The sequence below is a fragment of the Mercenaria mercenaria genome, chromosome 16 (assembly GCF_021730395.1).
Source record: "Mercenaria mercenaria strain notata chromosome 16, MADL_Memer_1, whole genome shotgun sequence".
In the NCBI taxonomy this organism is placed as follows: domain Eukaryota; kingdom Metazoa; phylum Mollusca; class Bivalvia; order Venerida; family Veneridae; genus Mercenaria; species Mercenaria mercenaria.
The window spans coordinates 31,317,007-31,336,579 of record NC_069376.1 but is presented as its reverse complement, the minus strand read 5'-3'; the positions used below and the strand labels follow the sequence as shown (position 1 = coordinate 31,336,579).

General features: G+C 33.5%; 1 protein-coding gene across 1 annotated transcript in view; it reads left to right on the top strand.

Moving 5' to 3' along the window:
- LOC123540489 (uncharacterized) overlaps positions 1–19,573 on the top strand; it is a 38,985-nt gene that overhangs the window by 13,370 nt on the left and 6,042 nt on the right. Inside the window, exons 4-6 of the mRNA XM_053526574.1 lie at positions 16,305–17,095; positions 17,392–17,533; positions 18,120–19,467. Of these exons, the coding sequence (XP_053382549.1) occupies positions 16,305–17,095; positions 17,392–17,533; positions 18,120–19,467 (2,281 nt within the window). The remainder of the gene's footprint in view (positions 1–16,304; positions 17,096–17,391; positions 17,534–18,119; positions 19,468–19,573) is intronic.

Genomic DNA, 19,573 nt, shown 5'->3' with positions numbered 1-19,573 from the left:
GTCATACCGCAAGAAAGTTTTCATTTCACAATAAAAAATCTACCTATAACACAATGCAAAGAATCATACAAGGAGTGTTAGTATTACCATCACAAACACTGGTTAAAACAGCATAGGATAAAAATAAATTACAAACTTATGGCAAGATTTATAAACAATTTTACCGAAAAATGGTCACACTGATTAAGAAAGAGGAAATTTATTATATGAAAAAAATACCATGAATTGAATTGATTGCATCATGTACATATTTTGTAATACAGCTATAGCTATTCCCAAATAACAGACGTAATAATCTCAGAAAAAGAAAACGAAGTTGTTATATTCTATTCTTGGTTAAGCTCTGTGCTTCCAAAGGCTTTTGTTATAACTTAGTCATATAATCTGCATGTAGCATTGTTATTTCTTAAAAACAAACGTTTATATGATTTAATGAACAAGAAATATTTATATAAATTTAGTTGTCTGGAAATAGTAATAGTATATTTCTGAGTTTTTTTTCTGTAACTTAAATTATGAATATTTATGTGTGTATGTGCTTGTGTATGTGTGTATGTACATACATATATATGTATATGTTTGTCGTACGTATATATGTATATACATATGTATGTATGTATGTATGTATGTATGTATGTATGTATTTATGTATGTATGTATGTATGTATGTATGTACGTATGTATGTACGTATGTATATATGTATGTATGTATGTATGTATGTATGTATGTATGTATGTGTTGTACGTATATATGTATCTATGTATGTATGTGTGCGTGTGTAAATGTAAGGAAGCAAAATAGGAAATAACTTTAACCTGTAGGAACTAGCTTCCTCACCAGTATCTAAAAGCAACTCAGTATATCGCTTCCAAATATCTGCCAGAGTGTAGACATGCCCATATGCAATTCCTTCTTTGATCTTTTCAGCTAGTTTTTTAAAGCATTCGCTTTTACTATTGGGTTCATCAACAGATTTTTCTTTGTCTATCTGACGAAAAAACTGTACACAACACTGCCTGTGGTATTTCCCTTCTGCTGCTATCAAATCAGTTATCCCAGCTAATCTACAGTGAAATACATTATTCGTCACTGATGAACTGAGTATCTTCTCAGAAACTTCAATCGTCGAAACTAAATGCAGTTGTGCTGTGTTTTCTTCTTGGCAAAACAGACACAAAGACTTATTGAAAGTATCAACTTTGCTTCTTGGTAATGGTGCAGGCCGTCTGACTGCACTTCCGTTAGATAATTTTGTTAAATTATGTTGAAAAGTTAATGCCTTTTCCTCTGCGAATTTTTTCGCGTTTTTAAGTCTCTGAATATGAGCTGAATTTGTAAAGTTATCATAATAAAGTTTGTGATACATAACTTGAGAACAGTCATTTTTGGTTAAGAATGTTGCACCCTTTAGTTTATCCAAAACACTTGCATTCTTTTGGTCATCACACTTTTGTCGTTCATCTATAGATATTTTTAACCTCTCTCTGCCCTTCTCGCCAAGAGCACGCAGCGGTACTTCAGTGCTTCCACCCTGACACAACGCACATTTAGTCCAATCTGTTTCTTTTGAAACATTTTTCCCCTTTTCTGTTTTAAAAAGTACCACGGGTTCCATTTTAATAGAAACACTTCATACATTTACTTTGAAAGAATCTACATTCATCTATAATTTATAGATTAATTGCACATTTTTGTGCTGCTCATTTTCACTTGTTTTTATTTTGTAACTGAGAAGTACAGTTATGTGAAAAGACCGTACTAATTAAAACCAATTAACAACTTGACTATTCAAGCGCGCTAATTGGCATCATTGTTTGGAATTACAGTTACGGTACAGTAACCTGTGAATCATTTTACAAATTTCTTTTTCTCCTAATACTAAGCAGCAAAAACTGGTCTGATGGCATGATTGTTTATATTGTATAACATTATGTTGTTAATGTTGTACATATTGCACTTGATTCACTAGGAAATTCTTTAATAGTGCATTTCTGTTGAATTTTTATACAAATATTTTAACTAAATGTAGTAATAATGTTTTATCGTGGTACGATTTTTGCTTTTTTTCACCTCCTTTATTTAGAAATAGATATAAAAATGCCTTTATTATAATAAGCGGAAAAATGCTTCAGTTCCCGTCTTGATAAACATATTCCAACATTTTATATTGTTTGACCTTTGACCCCTTTCAATCTACATACTAATTATGTAATACTTCCATATAAATAATTACTTAATAACATAACTAATATCTATTATATGCTATCAAAATACTACATTTATTGTACACTTATATTGATATTTATAGACGCCAAACGTTGTCTTAAAGCTTATTAATAAAGTGCATGACCTTTAACCCCATTTAATGACACTTTCATCCCTTTTTTATAATTTATTTTATTTCTGGATCAATTCTAAACGACTACAAATATTTTCAGAATATATCCCGGGAAATATTTTCTTTAAACAACCTGAGTGTATGATCAATGAAATTTAAGCTATACAGAAAGCCAAAAAATCTTAATATTATTGCATGACCTTTTGACCCCTATAATTTACATAAAACGTTGATATTTTTTTTGGAGACAGCTGTCAACGTAACCAGGAAGGTTCAGACTTTAACATAAATATTGTCTCCGAGCATTAACATTCCGGCTTCTAGAGCACTTTTTGAGCTAAAACCACCAGACTATTATGTCATATATATTAGGTAGATAGCACAACTTTTTTGATATAACTTTGAGAAGTAAATAAGACAGAACAAGTTAATGAATACCTTTTAAATATGTTGACGTTGACTTGGTAAACAACAAAAAAAAGTTTACCAAAAGAATTATTGCGTGACGGGGGCACGAAAACGAAAAAAAAAAAAATGTACCGTTGCTCAAACAATTTAGTTAGATATACTCTTGCATACTGCTTAAGGCATACAGACACAAAATTGGAAAATTGCGCGAAAAAAAGTAAGTTGCATAACGGCGGACTCAAATAGTCCTCATCTGTTTTATTTATTTATTTTTTTGCTCTGTAAACCTATCTATTTTCCTTATTTTCTTTGCAATTTCTTTGCTGAAATCACATGACAAATCTATGCTTGACATGTAGGTAGAATTTTCAAAATGAAATGATAACGTGACAGGATTTGTCATGGATACTTAGGTCACACACCACCACTACAATTTGGGATCTCATTTTTTAGTTTGTTTGTTTCACTGCAAATATTTTCTTGCATCAAACATGACCCCTAATTTTCTTTTGAACTTTATTCAGTACTGACAATATTCTTCAAGACGATATAAGTTACAGACATTCAAAATGGGTCCTGATGTGTGTTTCAGCCATTGGAAATATGTCAATTTTATATAGAATAAAGAAGAACAACCGTTTAGTGTGTTGTAACCTTTTAGTTTTAAAACTCTCAAGGGTCCAGGAAATCGTTTATCGGTGTTCTACCCCGTGAAAGAAGCAGGCTGTCTATTCTGAACTGTTATATTAATTGGCAAATCTGTATCTAACAGTTCTCCCTTTTCTGGTGTTACGGCTCTCTCTGGAACTGTCTGGTAGAGGACGAGTTTTACAGTAGCGTTTGTATGTAAAGCATTATCATGAAAGGTTAACAAAAAATGTACTGCAACGAGATTAGTCAGATGTTAAATGCAAACTGAGGCATTATCATTTGGTAGGTTTTATATCCGTCTAAAACTTTAGCCTAGGTTTTATTTTGTCCGTATTTGCAATGCGTACATTTCGAAAAATTCAGTTGTATTGCTATCCTATCGTACTTAAAATTAAGAAAACGAAATTTCGTGAAATATACCAGATGATCGAAATCATCTCTTTATTAGAGATAATTTGACGGTAGTAAACAAATTAAGCGATTTTCGTCATATTTACTTCACAGCTGATACTTTCATAGGTTTTACTTCGTTTAGCGAAATGAATGTGAAAAAAAAAACAATTTATAATCACTTTCTGTAATTTTAGTTCTAACAGACTCTTTCGGCGTAAATGTACATGTGCATGATGACGTACATGTATTATGTACTTCTGACCAAAGTGTGTGTGTGTGTGGGGTGGGGGGGGGGGGGGGGGTCTCAAGACAACAATGAAAAACTTATCATTCGAAGTCTCATAGTCATCGCACTGCTGAGTTTGACCTCCCTAAGAAAGGTCTTGTATGTCGCCATTTTGAATGTTCAAATATTCTAAACAAATATAGTAGTTCCACAATTATAATAGAATATATTTTGCTTCTTGTAATTTTCGCTCCATAGTGCTGTCGCCCAGTGTGAAATATGTGCACAAACCATATTTTATGGGAAACTTTGGGCCATGTTACTATTCATATCTATGTAAAAGTGATGACCATTTGAAAATCAGGGACGAGGCTGTCAGATAAGTAAATAGATGATTATGTATTCCGGTCGCAACATTGAATTTAATATATAGTATTCTTGCATACCAGACGGGGATTTCCGGTATTTTTACCGGTGCTGGAAAAATCCATCTTACACCCCGGGGTGTAAGATGACTCTCCTGCTTTAAATGAAGTATTACGAACTACATATATGTAGAAGGTTTATGTAGTTATTTATACTTTATTTCGAAAAACGGAATACAAATCCAATACCTTGACAGTTCCTCTTTGCTCCTGATAGTATATTTCTCGATTCAAAATACGTTATTTTATCAAATATTCATAACGTTACGCTGGAACTGATAAAACAAAACCGGAACTAAACATTGTTGTTTGTCTTTGAAACGTCATGACGTCTTTCCTGCTTACGGATGTTGATTTCCCGCGCTTTGTTTAAATACGCTGCTATAAGAAATAGTTCTAAAAAGAAAGCCGTTCGACTGATTTTATTTTTATCATTATATCTTGATATCGGTATGCAAGAAAAAGATTCTGTCACTGGTTATAGGTGCAGATGGGAATATCCGGCTCTCGGGTAACTGTTTAGGCGGTAACTCGGTAGGAACCTCGTTACCGCCTAAACAGTTACCCTCGAGGCCGGAAATTCCTATCTGCACCTATAACCAGTGAAAGAATCTTATATTCTTGTCTCAGTTATAAAAAAAATACATTTCAGGAAATATTCTAAAATCTCACAAGACAGCTTACTTGCTTTGCTCTCAATAAATATTATAGTACTTAAGATATACCACTGCCTCCCAGCCAAGGTCAGTTTGCAATAAAAATATTATAATCTGGCTACAAGTGATTACAGGATATCTTAGAATATTAAACAAACAATTCGTTCGCTTCGCTCGTAATTACTACAAGTATTTTATTCTGTTCCATATCCTACACATTCAGTATAAAAGACAGTATTGTTATAATCTGGCTTTTATTCCAGCAAGGAAATCCACATTATATCATATCGCTTCTCATGCAATAATTAAGTTGCCAATTAAAATTAAATATAAAAAATGACATGTCAAAATTTACTTTTGTGACAAACCGGCTTCACCGTAATATTTTCTTATTGTGTGATTATTCTTATTTCATATAAGCCTTTTATCCATATGTACATGTTAATACATGTATATTTTGTACATGATACTGTTTACAGCAGAACTATTTATTTATTTGTTTATTTGGGTTTTACGGCGCACCAACACAGTATAGGTTATATGGCGCCAAACAGGACTACAAATTTACAGCAGAACTAAAATTTGGGTTGACAAATGTGTACAAAATTGCTTTTCGATATTTTATTGTAAAATTTATGTAAATGGGTGTTTGTCATCAAGTTTTTATGTGTACGTAAGTAAAGGGGAAACAAGTCTGAGCAAAATCTGCCTGTCCAAGCTCCTGACCGTCCCATAATTATCGCGGAATCTGAACAGAAGTAACACGAACAGTGTTTTATTCCCCGGGTGTTGAAGACCTATGAGGCACACAGTATCCGTCGTCCGTCTGTCCTTCATCGTAAATAACAGTCGTTATTTTTATATATATAAATCAACATAAAGTGGGCTTGACAACAACGAATAACAATCATCAATTAGTTAGTTAGTTAATATCAATACCAAGTCCCATAGACACAGCACATGTAAGTTACATTGTAGAACATCCAGGGAAGAACTGATCTTGCTTATCGCACGGTAGTTTTGTGTCAGACTTTATAATACGTACGTTCCTGTTTTGACTTTGTGTGTAATTTGGCTGAATTATTCGTTAAAGTTATTGCTATTCAAAATGTTTCCAGTGTTTTGTGAAAATCCCTAGAAATTGATCGAGTGAGTGAGTGAGTTAGATTTTACGGCGAACCGACACCAAAAGGCCATATATCGCCGATAACAAGCGCTTTGAAAACGTAAATCGTAAAGCATCTCTAAAACACAATTAAAGAAATTGATAGAAATACGTATAAATGTGCGTAGTCGTGTACATTTCCATATATGCCGAAAATGTCTATTTATTAACTTTTATGTACGTCTGTACATTAACGATCCTTAAATATAAACTTTCTTAACAAGTTCCCACGAAATAAACTACCTACCCATGAAATTTATGCAATCATAATAAAACTATTGTGCACCGGGAAACATACCTCACAATATGCGTTCTTTTCCTCGTTCAAAATGTCTCGCGTCTTCTCTTTTATATACCCCGGTATCTGTTTTGTTCGCTTTGGGTAAATTAGAAGTTGGTTTAACAAGTTACTATCCCTTTGTCTAGCTGATCAGCTCTGATATTCTAGAGTGCGCCGTTATCGCCCAAAACAACGAGCAAAGTAGTGCTTGAATAAAGTACAATCACCCTTGTTTGGAATAATTATCAATTGTAAAAGTGAGCTTAACGGATAGAATAATTCCTTCAACTTAAAATCAGATATTTTAAAGTTTTGTTGCGGTTGCTTTAAGTTCAACTTTATACTTTACATCTAAATATTGAAAATGTAAGGGTTAGGCGCATAAGGTTAGGAAAATGGTATTAGTTATTCATTTTGGTTGTTTTTACTTTTTTTTATTTAACTTTAATGTTGTTTGAAGATACAAGAAAATAACGTGTATGTCATTTAATTTAATAAAAGAATATTTGGAATATCTGGTTGCTTGTGCAGAATAAAAGAATACCGACGGGACAAAAAAGGTAAATAAATGACTAGTCATATCTCTTTTATAAGGTCAAAGCATAAGACGAGTAAATAGGAATAGAGTAATACCGCATATTACCATGTATGAAACTTTTTCCGGTAAATTTTCAATTATTTAATTACAGAATAAGGTACTTTTTGTGCATACAACTTAATGACTTCTTGCAAATCAATTTATCGCGTTAGCGTTCAATGTAAATGTGAAAGTGGAATTGGGGCATAACTACATCTTTGTAACATAATTATTAAAAAGAAACGTTAAACAATGTGTTCCCCTTTTTTGAGGGGGTGGGGGTGGGGTAGGCGTTTGGCAGTGTGCATTTGTGTTCAGTGCATAACAATTTCAAATGCACAAGACATTTTAGGTTTCAAGCTATTAAACTGTGACTAAAATTAAAATGTGGCTTAAATATAGTGTTGGTTCGAATTTCTGCAAGGGTATCTTATTTGAAATTTTTGTGTGTTTCTTGTTGTGTAATTATAGATTCAAGCAGCACAGTAGTAAATATATTTGCTATACGTTCTTTATAAAATAAACAATCTTCTGAGAATTGTAACACATAGCCAGGCCCATTTGAAACAGGATTACTCACCTTATGTTCCTAAATAAGCTATAGACCTTCCAAAACGCAAAGCAAAGTAGGGGGCATGTATCTTCTAAGAGAGATGTTCTGTCTGACAGGTCAACACTAAGTAATATCTTCCAAACTGACAGCTAGAATGTGGGTATGAACACATGGATAATACGGTTTGTTTACATTCCAATTATGCAAAAAATCTCCTTGGAAATGATATCAAAATGACAAGTGTAGGTCAACAATGAAATAAAAATAGGAACTGGCTTACATAAAACATGAAAATGCCACTTTAACTGGGGAAAATGAGGATTTTTCCTTTCCGTCATTAACCGACTAGCCCGAAAGTAAACGCTGCTTGATTATCTATAACTTAGTACTTGTCTCACAATCGATCCAAAGTTAACAATGCAGAAACTGCAAACCGAACAAAATAGTGCAGAAAGTAGTTCCATGCCATAGATTAGGTCAACCATTAAAATACAATTATTCTGTCACGACTGTATTTTCAGCTGTCGAACGTCCAAAACAAGAAATTCTTAAACATATTTTCCAATTTTTAATATATATATTTCTGTTGTGTATTTCTGACTTTATTGAACTGAAAAAAAAAAAACAGTCCAAGATAGCAAGGAAAACAGCTGTAGTTCGATTCGTCTTAAAAAGTTACCTCCCTTCGTTTCATTTACGTCCTTTGCAAACATGTCAGAAATACATTTTTCCACGAACAAAAAGAGGTTAATATCTCATTCTAACTTTTCAAATCATCAGGCAAATCATAACACGCCAAGACGACAAGTGAACGGTCCAAAACGACAAATATGGATTTTGTCGTCTTGGCGCGTATAATTGTCGTCCTGGCGTGTTGGCGTCTTGACGCCCTGCAAACGCGCTAAGACGCCAGAACGCCAGGACGACAACTTCCCAATTTAGCGTGTTGGCGCCCCCGCCAGAACGACAAATGCCTTGTTTTTCGTCTTGGCGCGTATAATTGTCGTCCTGGCGTTCTGGCGCTCTGCAAACGCGCCAACACGCCAGAACGAGATGGCAGAATTCAGCCACCATATACAACAGACATGCTGATTTAATCTGTAAATGCTCTAGACTCTGCTGTACATAGTTTGTTAATATTAGTTTATGCAGGATGAAGGCGTAATTTCGCCCCAGTCAGTTCGTCCCCATTTTAATGGAATTGGTTAGAGATCCGTTACTTAATACACAATAAGTAACATGTACGTATTATGTACTGTAAAGCAAGTGTATAAAGCAATTGCTTGTAAAAATTATGATTAATTTAGTTGTGTTCACGATTTTTGTAAATGTTTTATTTATAATTCTGAATAATTACAACAAGTCATGAGCACATCCCTTATTTACTGGAGCAAAGAGTTAAAAAAATATAAATAGATCGGCAACTTGAAAGGCATATAGAACAAATCTTGCCAACATCCCGTGACTGCCGAATGATATTTCGTTGTAAGCCTCCGTTGATCACTATTAATTAAGTGGGCAAACGCTTTGAAATTAGATTAATTTCGGATGTTTGTTTACAATGATAATGGTGTTTTTTTTTTATTGTTATTAGTATTTTCTACATGGGGAAGAAATGAACTTATGACTGGAAGTCTGCCAAATCAACAGTTGTTGTTTGAAAAAGGACTCGATTCGGTTTATTAGGGCCAGGCGTACAGTCTGTTTTATACTCCTGGTAAGCGTCTGTTGATTTGATCACAATTGATCAAGTTGGCAAACGCTTTAAAATAAGATAACGCACTAACATGCGATGATGCGGAAGTATCTCCAGTTGCCATTCTTTGTATCTTATAGTTCTTTGACTGAAGGAAACGTTAATTATTTTCATCAATCAGTTCCGAGATAAATATGAATTTAAGAAAAGCTTCTGATTATGGTGTACAAATTGCTATATATATATTATCATTGGAAGTGTCTCGTCATCTGGTAACTGTATGTCTACTACTAGCCTGAGTTCTAGGCGTTCAGTAGTCAAACTAGTTTGACGTTTTCCTCAGAAATATTGAGATATTTTTTTCATATGGGCAATATCCCCACTCACGTCAAACACTCGAAAGACCAAAATAGTTGAAGCGATTCCAATGAAACTTTCATCGCTGCTGACGCTTCACATGCTATAGGTTTAAATGCCAATTTTTGCACGGAATTGGCAATAAATTCAAATGCAACTTACACGTGTCAAAAGGGGATTCAATTCCTAATTGATTTATGTAAAAATTATCAAATAATATCCAAAATTACAAATGTTCTGGTGATTTAAACCTATGTATGTACTGTACACGATTAACATCTACTGTTACTTCACAAGTGAGTTAGGCCTAAAAAAAAAAGTTTGTTTCCGGTAACATGCTAAAAAATATAGGGTACGTAATATTCGGATTTTTTTTTTTTTGATTTTTTTTATCAGGGAGACTTTTCGGAAAATATTATTTGTTCAAAAAAATGAAAACAAATAAGGGGGTTATGCCTTAAGAGCATCAGTAAGTTGATAATACCAACATCACTGGGCATATTTAAAGTTTAAAGAGTGCAGTCTTGCATCTTTTTGTTAAATAGTTAAGAAAAGTATTCTCAAAGGCCATAAAAAACATTAATTTAGGGCCGGGTGAAAAATTTAGGGCAGGTCGGGATACCAGAAACAAATAATGTTTTGTTATGCCTTGATAAAACCAATAACTTTACATGACTGCGTAATTTTTTATTTATATCTTCCATTATTTTGGTCCTTCAAAGTTTTGATGTTAAGATTGCAGGAGTGTCACAAATATAAAACAGTTTGAACATTAAATTATTTTGACGCGCCCTCCGGTGACCGAACAGCTAACAAATTCTCAGGTGATTTTCTAGCTGTCATGTTATTGATTTCTTAATGAATAAGTAATGATTTTATATAGTTTTAACTGTTATTTATTTAAGATATCAGTACTTATCTGTAAACAAAATATTGTATGAAATTCACACTGTGAATGCAGACCAATGGACCTTTTTCAACGTCTCGGATAGATTACCAATTTATCAGTCGATAAAACGAGTAAGACCGTGTTTGTATACAAATCCATTGTTATTTTCTTTTAGAAATGATAAAACATTGATTGCCGAACGTCGGATAACGGCATAAACTTTCATCCATAAAACACAAATTCAGAAACATCTTTTTGATGAATTGAAAGCTTATAAACCAAGCAATTCATTCATCAGTTTTTACTTTACACATGTATTTCGAATAAGATGGATTATTTATGAACACTTAACTACTGGTTTTCTAAAATTTTGAACATCACATTGCCACTATTAGTGTTACATGTAATTTAAAATACTTTTGAATACTAAAATATGAAAATTGTAAATATTTCAAAACTGTTTTACCTTTGAAAATCTATTGAAAAAAATGTTAAAATCTAAAAATCTGAAAGAAATGTATACATGTAATGTCTCATATTCAGTATTCAGACATTATCACAGTAAGAGAAAAAATATCAAAGATAAATAGTCATTTGTATGAAAATATTAAAATTAGCAGTGACTAGGGGGCCAAAAACAGAACTTCTAGACAACACGTACAGGACAGTATGAATACTGAGAGACATACATTTTATCTTTAAAATTAGGACTGGGAGGATTTCAAAATATTGAAACCGATTATTTATATGAAATCAAGCCGATTTGTTTAATTGGGCGATGATTTCAAAAGTTTGCTCTCCTACTTTTTTTCTTGTCCGTTTATGTGGAAAGTTACAGGAAACATAATGATGAAAATACAATGGCAAATATTAAAAGAAGTGTCTAGCTGTCCGGTAACTTGATACCTAGCCAGGGGATTTTGTAGCTGTCCAGACTAATAGATTTCATGAGCCATGCCATGAGAAAACCAACATAGTTGGTTTGCAACTACCACTTATCCAGACCAGCCTGCGAATATCCGTCCTGAGTCTGGTCAGGATTCATGCTGGTCGGAAAGCCACTATGTTGGTTTTCTCATGACGCGGCTCTCTTAATGAATAAACTTACTGATACCTGTTATTTACTAAAGATATTGATACTTATGTGCAAACAAAATTTTGATTTGAAACAAGATTTTAGAAAAGCATTGGTTCCTGAGTAAACTTTAACTGAACATGTGTAAATTCCAGATTAAACAAAAACATAAAAGAAACAATAAGCTTCTGAAAATCAGAAATGAGTTGCCTGCGATGAGCTTGACTAGCTGGACTTAGTCATCATTTTGGGGAGTAGGTGTTTGTGTGTGCATCTGTTCGTCTGTGCGTCCGTCCGATTTTGTCCGGATCATAACTTTTACATGCATCTTGTTTATATTTAGCATGAATGTTTATCTAAGTTAGAAGATGTGACATGCATAAACCCCATGTTACTATCTCAAAGGTCAAGTTTACAGTTGGGGGTCAAATTTCAAATTGAAGTTCTTCTTCATGCATGGTTGGATTTTGATGTAACTTGGCATGAATATTCACCTTTAAATTTGCAGGTGGCACTGCAGTTTAGTGCTTTTGCTTTATGTTCCTGATTGCCAAAAACAGACAGTGTGCAATTTGTATGTTCTTACAACTCAATTTTAAGTCAATTTACCAGTGTGACTGAAGTATTTCTAGTTTTACAAGAGAACTATAGGTTTAAAAAATGCTGCACAACAGACCTAAAAGTATTTATGAAGAATTTTTATCCTATTTCAAAGTAATTACATAGGTAATTCCTTAAACTTGCATTTGGTTGAAGAATTTAATTTTGGATTAATCTCATGATTTTCAATTTCTTGAAATATAATAGATGGAGGAAAATACATGTAGGCATAACAATACATTTTCACTTTGTCATTCTAATGTGTATACATTTTTAAAAAACAAATTCTGATATTGTATTTAAGTATTACAACATTTTGCTAAACCATCTCCATATTTCAATGTAAGAATGCTTCTTACACCATGTAGGAAGAGGTCTGGGTTCAAGTCCCAGTGGAGAGTATTTTACTACTGGGTATAAAAAATGTAGACTGGATAAAAACATACCTGCTCTGCATAAAAAGTGACTAAAAAGGAAATGTAAAAATTATAGTGTAACACCCACCCCTGATATACCAAAGTCAAAAGCTATACAGTATACGTAGCTTTAATATGTTTGTATTGTTATATTCAACTATAATATTGTTTACAGACAGTGAATGAATATTGAATTGATTTCACAAAAAGTACGTTTAACTTAATATCACCTGTTGTGCAAGCTTTGAATTTTCAGTTCAGTTTTGTTAAAATCTACTTCTCGATTACCATTCAAGATACTGCTGTGATAGGTCATAGGATGGTGAAATATGAATACTGAATGCAAAAGGCAAGCCGTCCGTTCCTACATCAAAAGTAAAGTTCACAAATATGCTTAAATGTCAAACTTTGTGTACATTTTTACACTAGAAAAGGTTCCACTGATATTTACACATAATGTGTACAATCCGTGTTGTTCAGAGACAATCGATCCTCCAGTACTTTCAGTGCTTTGATTTCCTATGAGAAAAAGTGGGTTTCTGTACTATTGTCTGTTTCATTTATGTAATAACAGTAGCTTATTTGTATGAAACAAATACCAAGTCTCAGCTTGATAAAATCATTTTTCAAGGTTAAATGGCATTTTCAGTATCGTGTGTCACTGCGGCAATTTTCCTTAAAAATACTTGTTGCGACATAATTTTTAACCATTTCTAGTTTATACTTATTTATTTCAAGTTGATTGTGAAGCAAATTCTACAACTTATATTAATCACTCTCGACACCTAATTCCTGATGGAATCAATCGCCACGATGGTATGAGAGAAGAGGCCATTTCTCCTAGGTAGGGCTTATGCTTGCCCTATTTTTCAATTTTGTACTCAAATTTGCAAGCCAAAAACACATAAACCTTGTTGAAGATATGAACTTTCTACTCTGATAAGAGTGGGTTATATTTAGACACTGAACTTGTATTTCGTTTTTTTAAAGTACACACAACACAATGAAAATGTGAGTTTTTTTGGAGTTTCCACAGGTTTTGCAGCAAATTGCAATGAAATGTTCATTTTTTTTTATAACTTTCTAACTAAAATAGCCCATTTATACCCATATATGAACAGATTTTATATATTTACAAACGATGATGCTTGAGGCTGCACACAAGTAAATCATTTTTCCATTTGTTCTAGATAAAACATACAATCTTCTTAGAGCTGTAACACATATCTATGTCCATTATAAAAAGAAGTATTAGCATATGTTCTTAAAAGACTTATAAACCACAGAAAAACTGACATCAAGAAAAGTAGGAGCCATGTATCTCTAAGAGAGATTTCTTTTCTTACAAGTCAACACTATGGAACATCTTCCAAACTGACTATGAACACATTAGTAATGAGGTTTGTTTACATTTTCAATAAATGCAAAAATTCTGCTTGAAAATGATACCAAAATGATAATACATAGAGACTGGCGATGTCATAAACGTGATAAACATGCATTTATACTACTGAGAAAATATATATGTGCAATGTACAGACAGTTATAATTTGCTATCTCGAATTCCAGTGGACCGAGCATTTCTTCGAGATAACCGGAATAAAACTTAAAGGCAAAGAAAATCTCCTATATAAGTGACCCCCTCCGAAATGCCAGACATTTATTCCCAATATACAGGATACTGATTCGTCATAGGGTCAATTAAACTCCTGTAGACTTGACATGTAGTCCATGTCAGAGGATCATAAATTTTATTGATATGTATAGATATTAGATATTTCCCGTGTTTTGTATTTTATTAATTGAAATGCGGCTCTTATTTTCCGAATATACACAAAATTTTTTTAGTTGATTATATATTAACTTTAATTGCTCAGTTATGTTGGGTAAGTCCTGAACATTTAAATCATAACTCTTACAGCAAAGCGTGTCTCTCCCTTTTAGAAAGCTCTCATTTTTATTTAATAACAATTAATCCATTTATCTAAACAACTAAAACTGAATACGAGAAGTAAGTTTTTAATTCAATTATTATGATCTTTTTATCTTGGTAAGATAATAATACTGATGTGTCTATCACTTTCTTTGTTTAGCCCTAATTTAATCAGGCTTTCTAAACTCGTTTTTAAGGTGCGAACTGGTTTGCTGTAAAGATGAAAAAATTCACATGCAATCTATATACTTCACAGTAGCTGTACAGTAGCTTATTACAATAAACAGAAGCAAGTCTATAAATCATCCAGTCTTGTATATTAGCCCTTACCGCCAGTACGCAGACCATATTTCAAATACCTCGCATACCAGAATCAGGGTCTTTAAGAATTATACCTGGTATATGTAAATGCTATGCCGTAGTCTAAGTTACATATATATGTTAAAATGAAGTAGATCTATACATTTGATATACGGTTTGTGAGTATATAAAGTATTTTGAAACGCATTGTAGATAGTTGTTATTTATATTACTTTTTCAATACATGATCAGGCCATTACGTAAGCTCCACATTTCCTACTTCGGTATATCGAGTTGTAAATACTTATGAATTTGAGTGGCGAGATATCAGTCAACGTAAACGGTGTCGCTTATGTCGAATCTGACCTAAGGCATCGCCACTGTGGCGGCCATTTTACTCAGAATATTGTATGCAAATTTTCATAACAATAACAATAAAGTCATAAGTTTGTCACAATTTTGTTCTTAATATCTATGTGAACATATGCACATAGAAGGATGCGAATTTTACTACTTGTATTACACCTTATTTCGATATTTTTCTCTGGCCCAAAAGACAAAAAGTTTGCAAAATGTAGTAAAACTAAATATATACTCAATACACGTAAAAAAATAATTACAGCTAATTGTAAAGCAGACTGTGAAAAACAATGTCTTATGGAAATAATTTTGAAATTAAATATCCAAACATCATCAACTTATCCAATTTGTTTTATCTGTGAACACACAATTTACAGGTTTATAATCAGTCGATATTATTGGTTGTTCGATGAAAAACTATCTTATCTCCCCATATAAATCAATAGAGATAGGGTAGTGTTGCGATGAACAATCGATGTGTACCTGTTTACCTGGCTAGCTGTGGTCAGAAATACATGTACAAACAACATTTTAGATTAAATTTACATTAGGTATTTTTTTGTGTCTTATGCAATAACAAAAAAAATTTCGACAAAAATTCTGTAAGAGATTGTAGTATATATATTGTGCTTCAAAACAGAACTAAATTTTCTCTTTGTAATGCATGTATGTATTATAATGGAGTTTGACTGCCCGTAGGATTTCATATTTTTAGAGTAAACTTTCGGTCTGATTGAGACTAAAACATTTTACAAGCGGCATATGTACTATAAATCATCAATGCTTCTATGTTGATGATAATTTGTCCAACTAATAGGCTTTAATGCACTTTTTTAAGAGAAAAATACTCGGCCTGAAAACATGAACTGCTATGTAGTTGTGACTGTGGCGATGCTTTAAACGTAGTGAAAATAGAAAGATTATGAAGAAATTTTGACTGTTAAACTTTTCGAGATAAGCGAATTTGAAATAAGCGTGTTAAAATTGTATTTCTGTGTAACACAGGTGATGATACAGACGATGAAGGAACTTGAGTGGAATCGGATAGCGATTATTTTTGAAGATGATACATACGGCAGAGATGCCAGCTCCCGTCTTACTCTAAGAGCCAAACAGGAGAGCATTTGTATATCTATGGACAGTGGTATCCCTGTGAATAATGGTGTCAGCGCAAATGATATTTTAACTTTACTAAACAATATCATCTATGGTTCCACAAATAGTCCATCTATAAATGGAATAGTTTATATTGGATTTAGTTTATTTGCACGATCTATTTTTATTTCTTTAGACAATACTGGTTTTTCGACAGTCCCTATTGTTATGCTTTCAGAAGGCATCAATATGCAGACAAGTGTGTTTAAAAATTTGAATGGTTTTGCAAGACCAGCGGCCAAAGGCTCTCTTGCTCTGGCACCAAGCTACTTGGAAGTCACTGAATTCGCTCATCATTGGAAAGCGATATTCACAAATAAAACTTACTTTCAGAAAGAGTCTCTCACTAATCCATGGCTAACAGATCTTTATCATGAAATCACAGAATGTGAAAATAGAAACTGTGAGTTTGCTGAATTGACTGAAAGTGAATTTGGAACAGCTTTTGAAGCGCAGCCTCTGTATGTCCAGTATTCCATTATAGCAGCACATGCACTTGTAAAAGAAATAAAAGAACTCCAAGAAAAACACTGCGTTAACTCAGGGTTCTGCGATGCATTCAAAACAAAATTTCGTACTGGTGATCTGCTGGAAAATCTTAAAGAAATAGACATAGATATGTCAGCAGATTTTCAATGGAAGTAAGTTTATGTTATCATCATAAGTAACTGTTAAAGATCAAAAATATGCATATTTATGAAGTAAAGCAATTTTATATTGTAAATAATGATGCACGAGACACTGTACGCGGTGGGTTCTATCATAATCATAACAAATATTGTACATGTATCTAATTAACACTCCGATTGACTTACCTTTTACCACTGATCTTAAACGTACGTTTGATTATTGTTTTGTGGGAAACGTCGGGTCTGCTCGATTCCCGCAGATTATAATGTTGCTCCTGCACAACTGAACAGATGAAAATAAATTTTAGGCTAGACTCACTTTCGGGTCGGAAGTTACAACTGACAGAGAACGGCACTAATGACATCGTTAAGCCAAATGGCCAATCAAACTACCAAGTGTTCAATTATAGAAAAGCAAACGAAGTGTCTACCGAATTTGTATTAAAAAGGGTAAGATGTTTATTTACTTAATATATATATATATTTTTCCGTTTTTATTTTTTCAGAGGATTAGTGGAAATTTAAAGCGGATTGTGTATGGCATTTTCAGAGTGAAAATATCAGCAATACTTTTTTAATGTACTTGAAGCATAAAATAAAAGTAAACTTTTTGTTTACATTTACGGACATACTATCTTTTACTCGTGTACTCCTTATTTAACATTTTCAGTCGCAACTTCTTACCTTAACTAAAGGACATAATATCTTTTACTCGTGTACACCATAATTAACATTTTCAGTCGCCGCTTCTTAACTTGTCACAGTGCTCCATCTTAAAAAAAATAATAATAATAATAAACAGCCATATCTATGTAGCAGTTAGAGAGAGAGAATTCTTACCTGCAATCACCACATCAATACACCAGACCATCTAGTAAATAACAAGCGTGCATGCCTATACCGCAAAAAAAACCCCCACAAACTCAAGAAAAAAAGTTTCAGTGATGTTCATTGTGTTATATACATACCCGAACTACACTATACACTGGAACTGGTCCAACAACGACATATATTTCTCCAGTCTGTTTTATTTCAGATAAGCGACTATGCTGACATGGATTTGGTCATTAACAAGGATGAACTCCGAGATTATACCATTCAGGGTGCGGAGCGAACATGGCCAGATGTGAGAAAAGCTCAGTGCAATATTGAAACCAAATGTGAAGAATGCATTCCGATTTTAGACATCCATGAAAGTTTCATTTTCGAACCAGGAGATGTATATGTCGTAGGAGTTGTCGCAGTATTTGACAGTGACAGCAATGGGGTAGATGGATGTGGAGACATACGTAAAGTCAGTGGATACCAAACTGCAGAATCTATGAGATTTGCCGTTGACAAAGTAAATGAGAAAACCGGTGATTTTTCAAACTTCTTCCCAGGTGTACAGATTGGTTTGATTGTATTGAATTCATGCAATAATCCTTTGGTGGTGCAGAGGAAAATACACGAACTTTTCAAGAATGGAGTAAAGATGGCTAATGGTTCCGCTGTTGACATTCGTAATAAAGTCATCGGTTTCGTTGGTGATATTAGTAGCAGCATTAGTATTGCTATGGCAGAATTACTGTCAAGGTTAAAGTTTGTGCAGATAAGCTTCGCCTCTACGAGTCGCCTGCTAAGCGATAGGTCAAAGTACCCGTATTTTATGAGAGTTGTCACACCGGATGACGCCCAAGCTAAAGCAATGATAAGGATTATTCAGGAACTTAATGCAGATTTTGTCCAAATTGTTTATAGTACAGGTGCATATGGCGAGGCCGGAAAAGATAAGATCAAAGAAGCTGCATATCAAAACAAAATTTGTGTAGTTCAGGAAATTCCAGTTGAAGAATATGGTAGCGCCTACGCAATATTTGAAAAGCTGAGGCGGGAAGCTCACGCAAGAATCGTTATAATATTTCTTCAGTCCCATCGTATATACAATATAATGTCCGCTCTGGTATCTCAAATTGACTCTAGAGGAGAGTTCATGTTTATTGGGTCAGAGGCATGGGCTCGCAAAAAGGACCCACTTGTGAATGACGAAAAGCAGATACTTCTGGGTTCTTACACACTTGCGCTTGAAATGTATCAAGACAATGAATTGCGCAGCTACATACAGAACATTACGCCTAAGCCGTATAGCCAAAATCCATGGTCATTGATTTATCTTCAAACAAAAAGAAATTGTTTCTTTGATTTTAGTTTTGACAAGACACAGCCAGAAAAATGCTCCTCGGCTAATGATTATAGCACCGATCCAAATTTTGAACTTGACTCATGGGATACTTCCGCTTTTGTTGCAGTTAAAAGTCTTCTAATCGCTGCTAATGCTTTTCTTAAGGAGAGATGTGGCTCTACCGCTCACGGACTTTGTGCTGAATTCACAAATAATCCTAAAGGTAAATACATTCATCAACTGGTAACAAATTATCATGTAAAAGATAATAATGTTTTGATCACAACATTCAGAATAGCAAACACAGTCAGAATCATACATCACAAAGT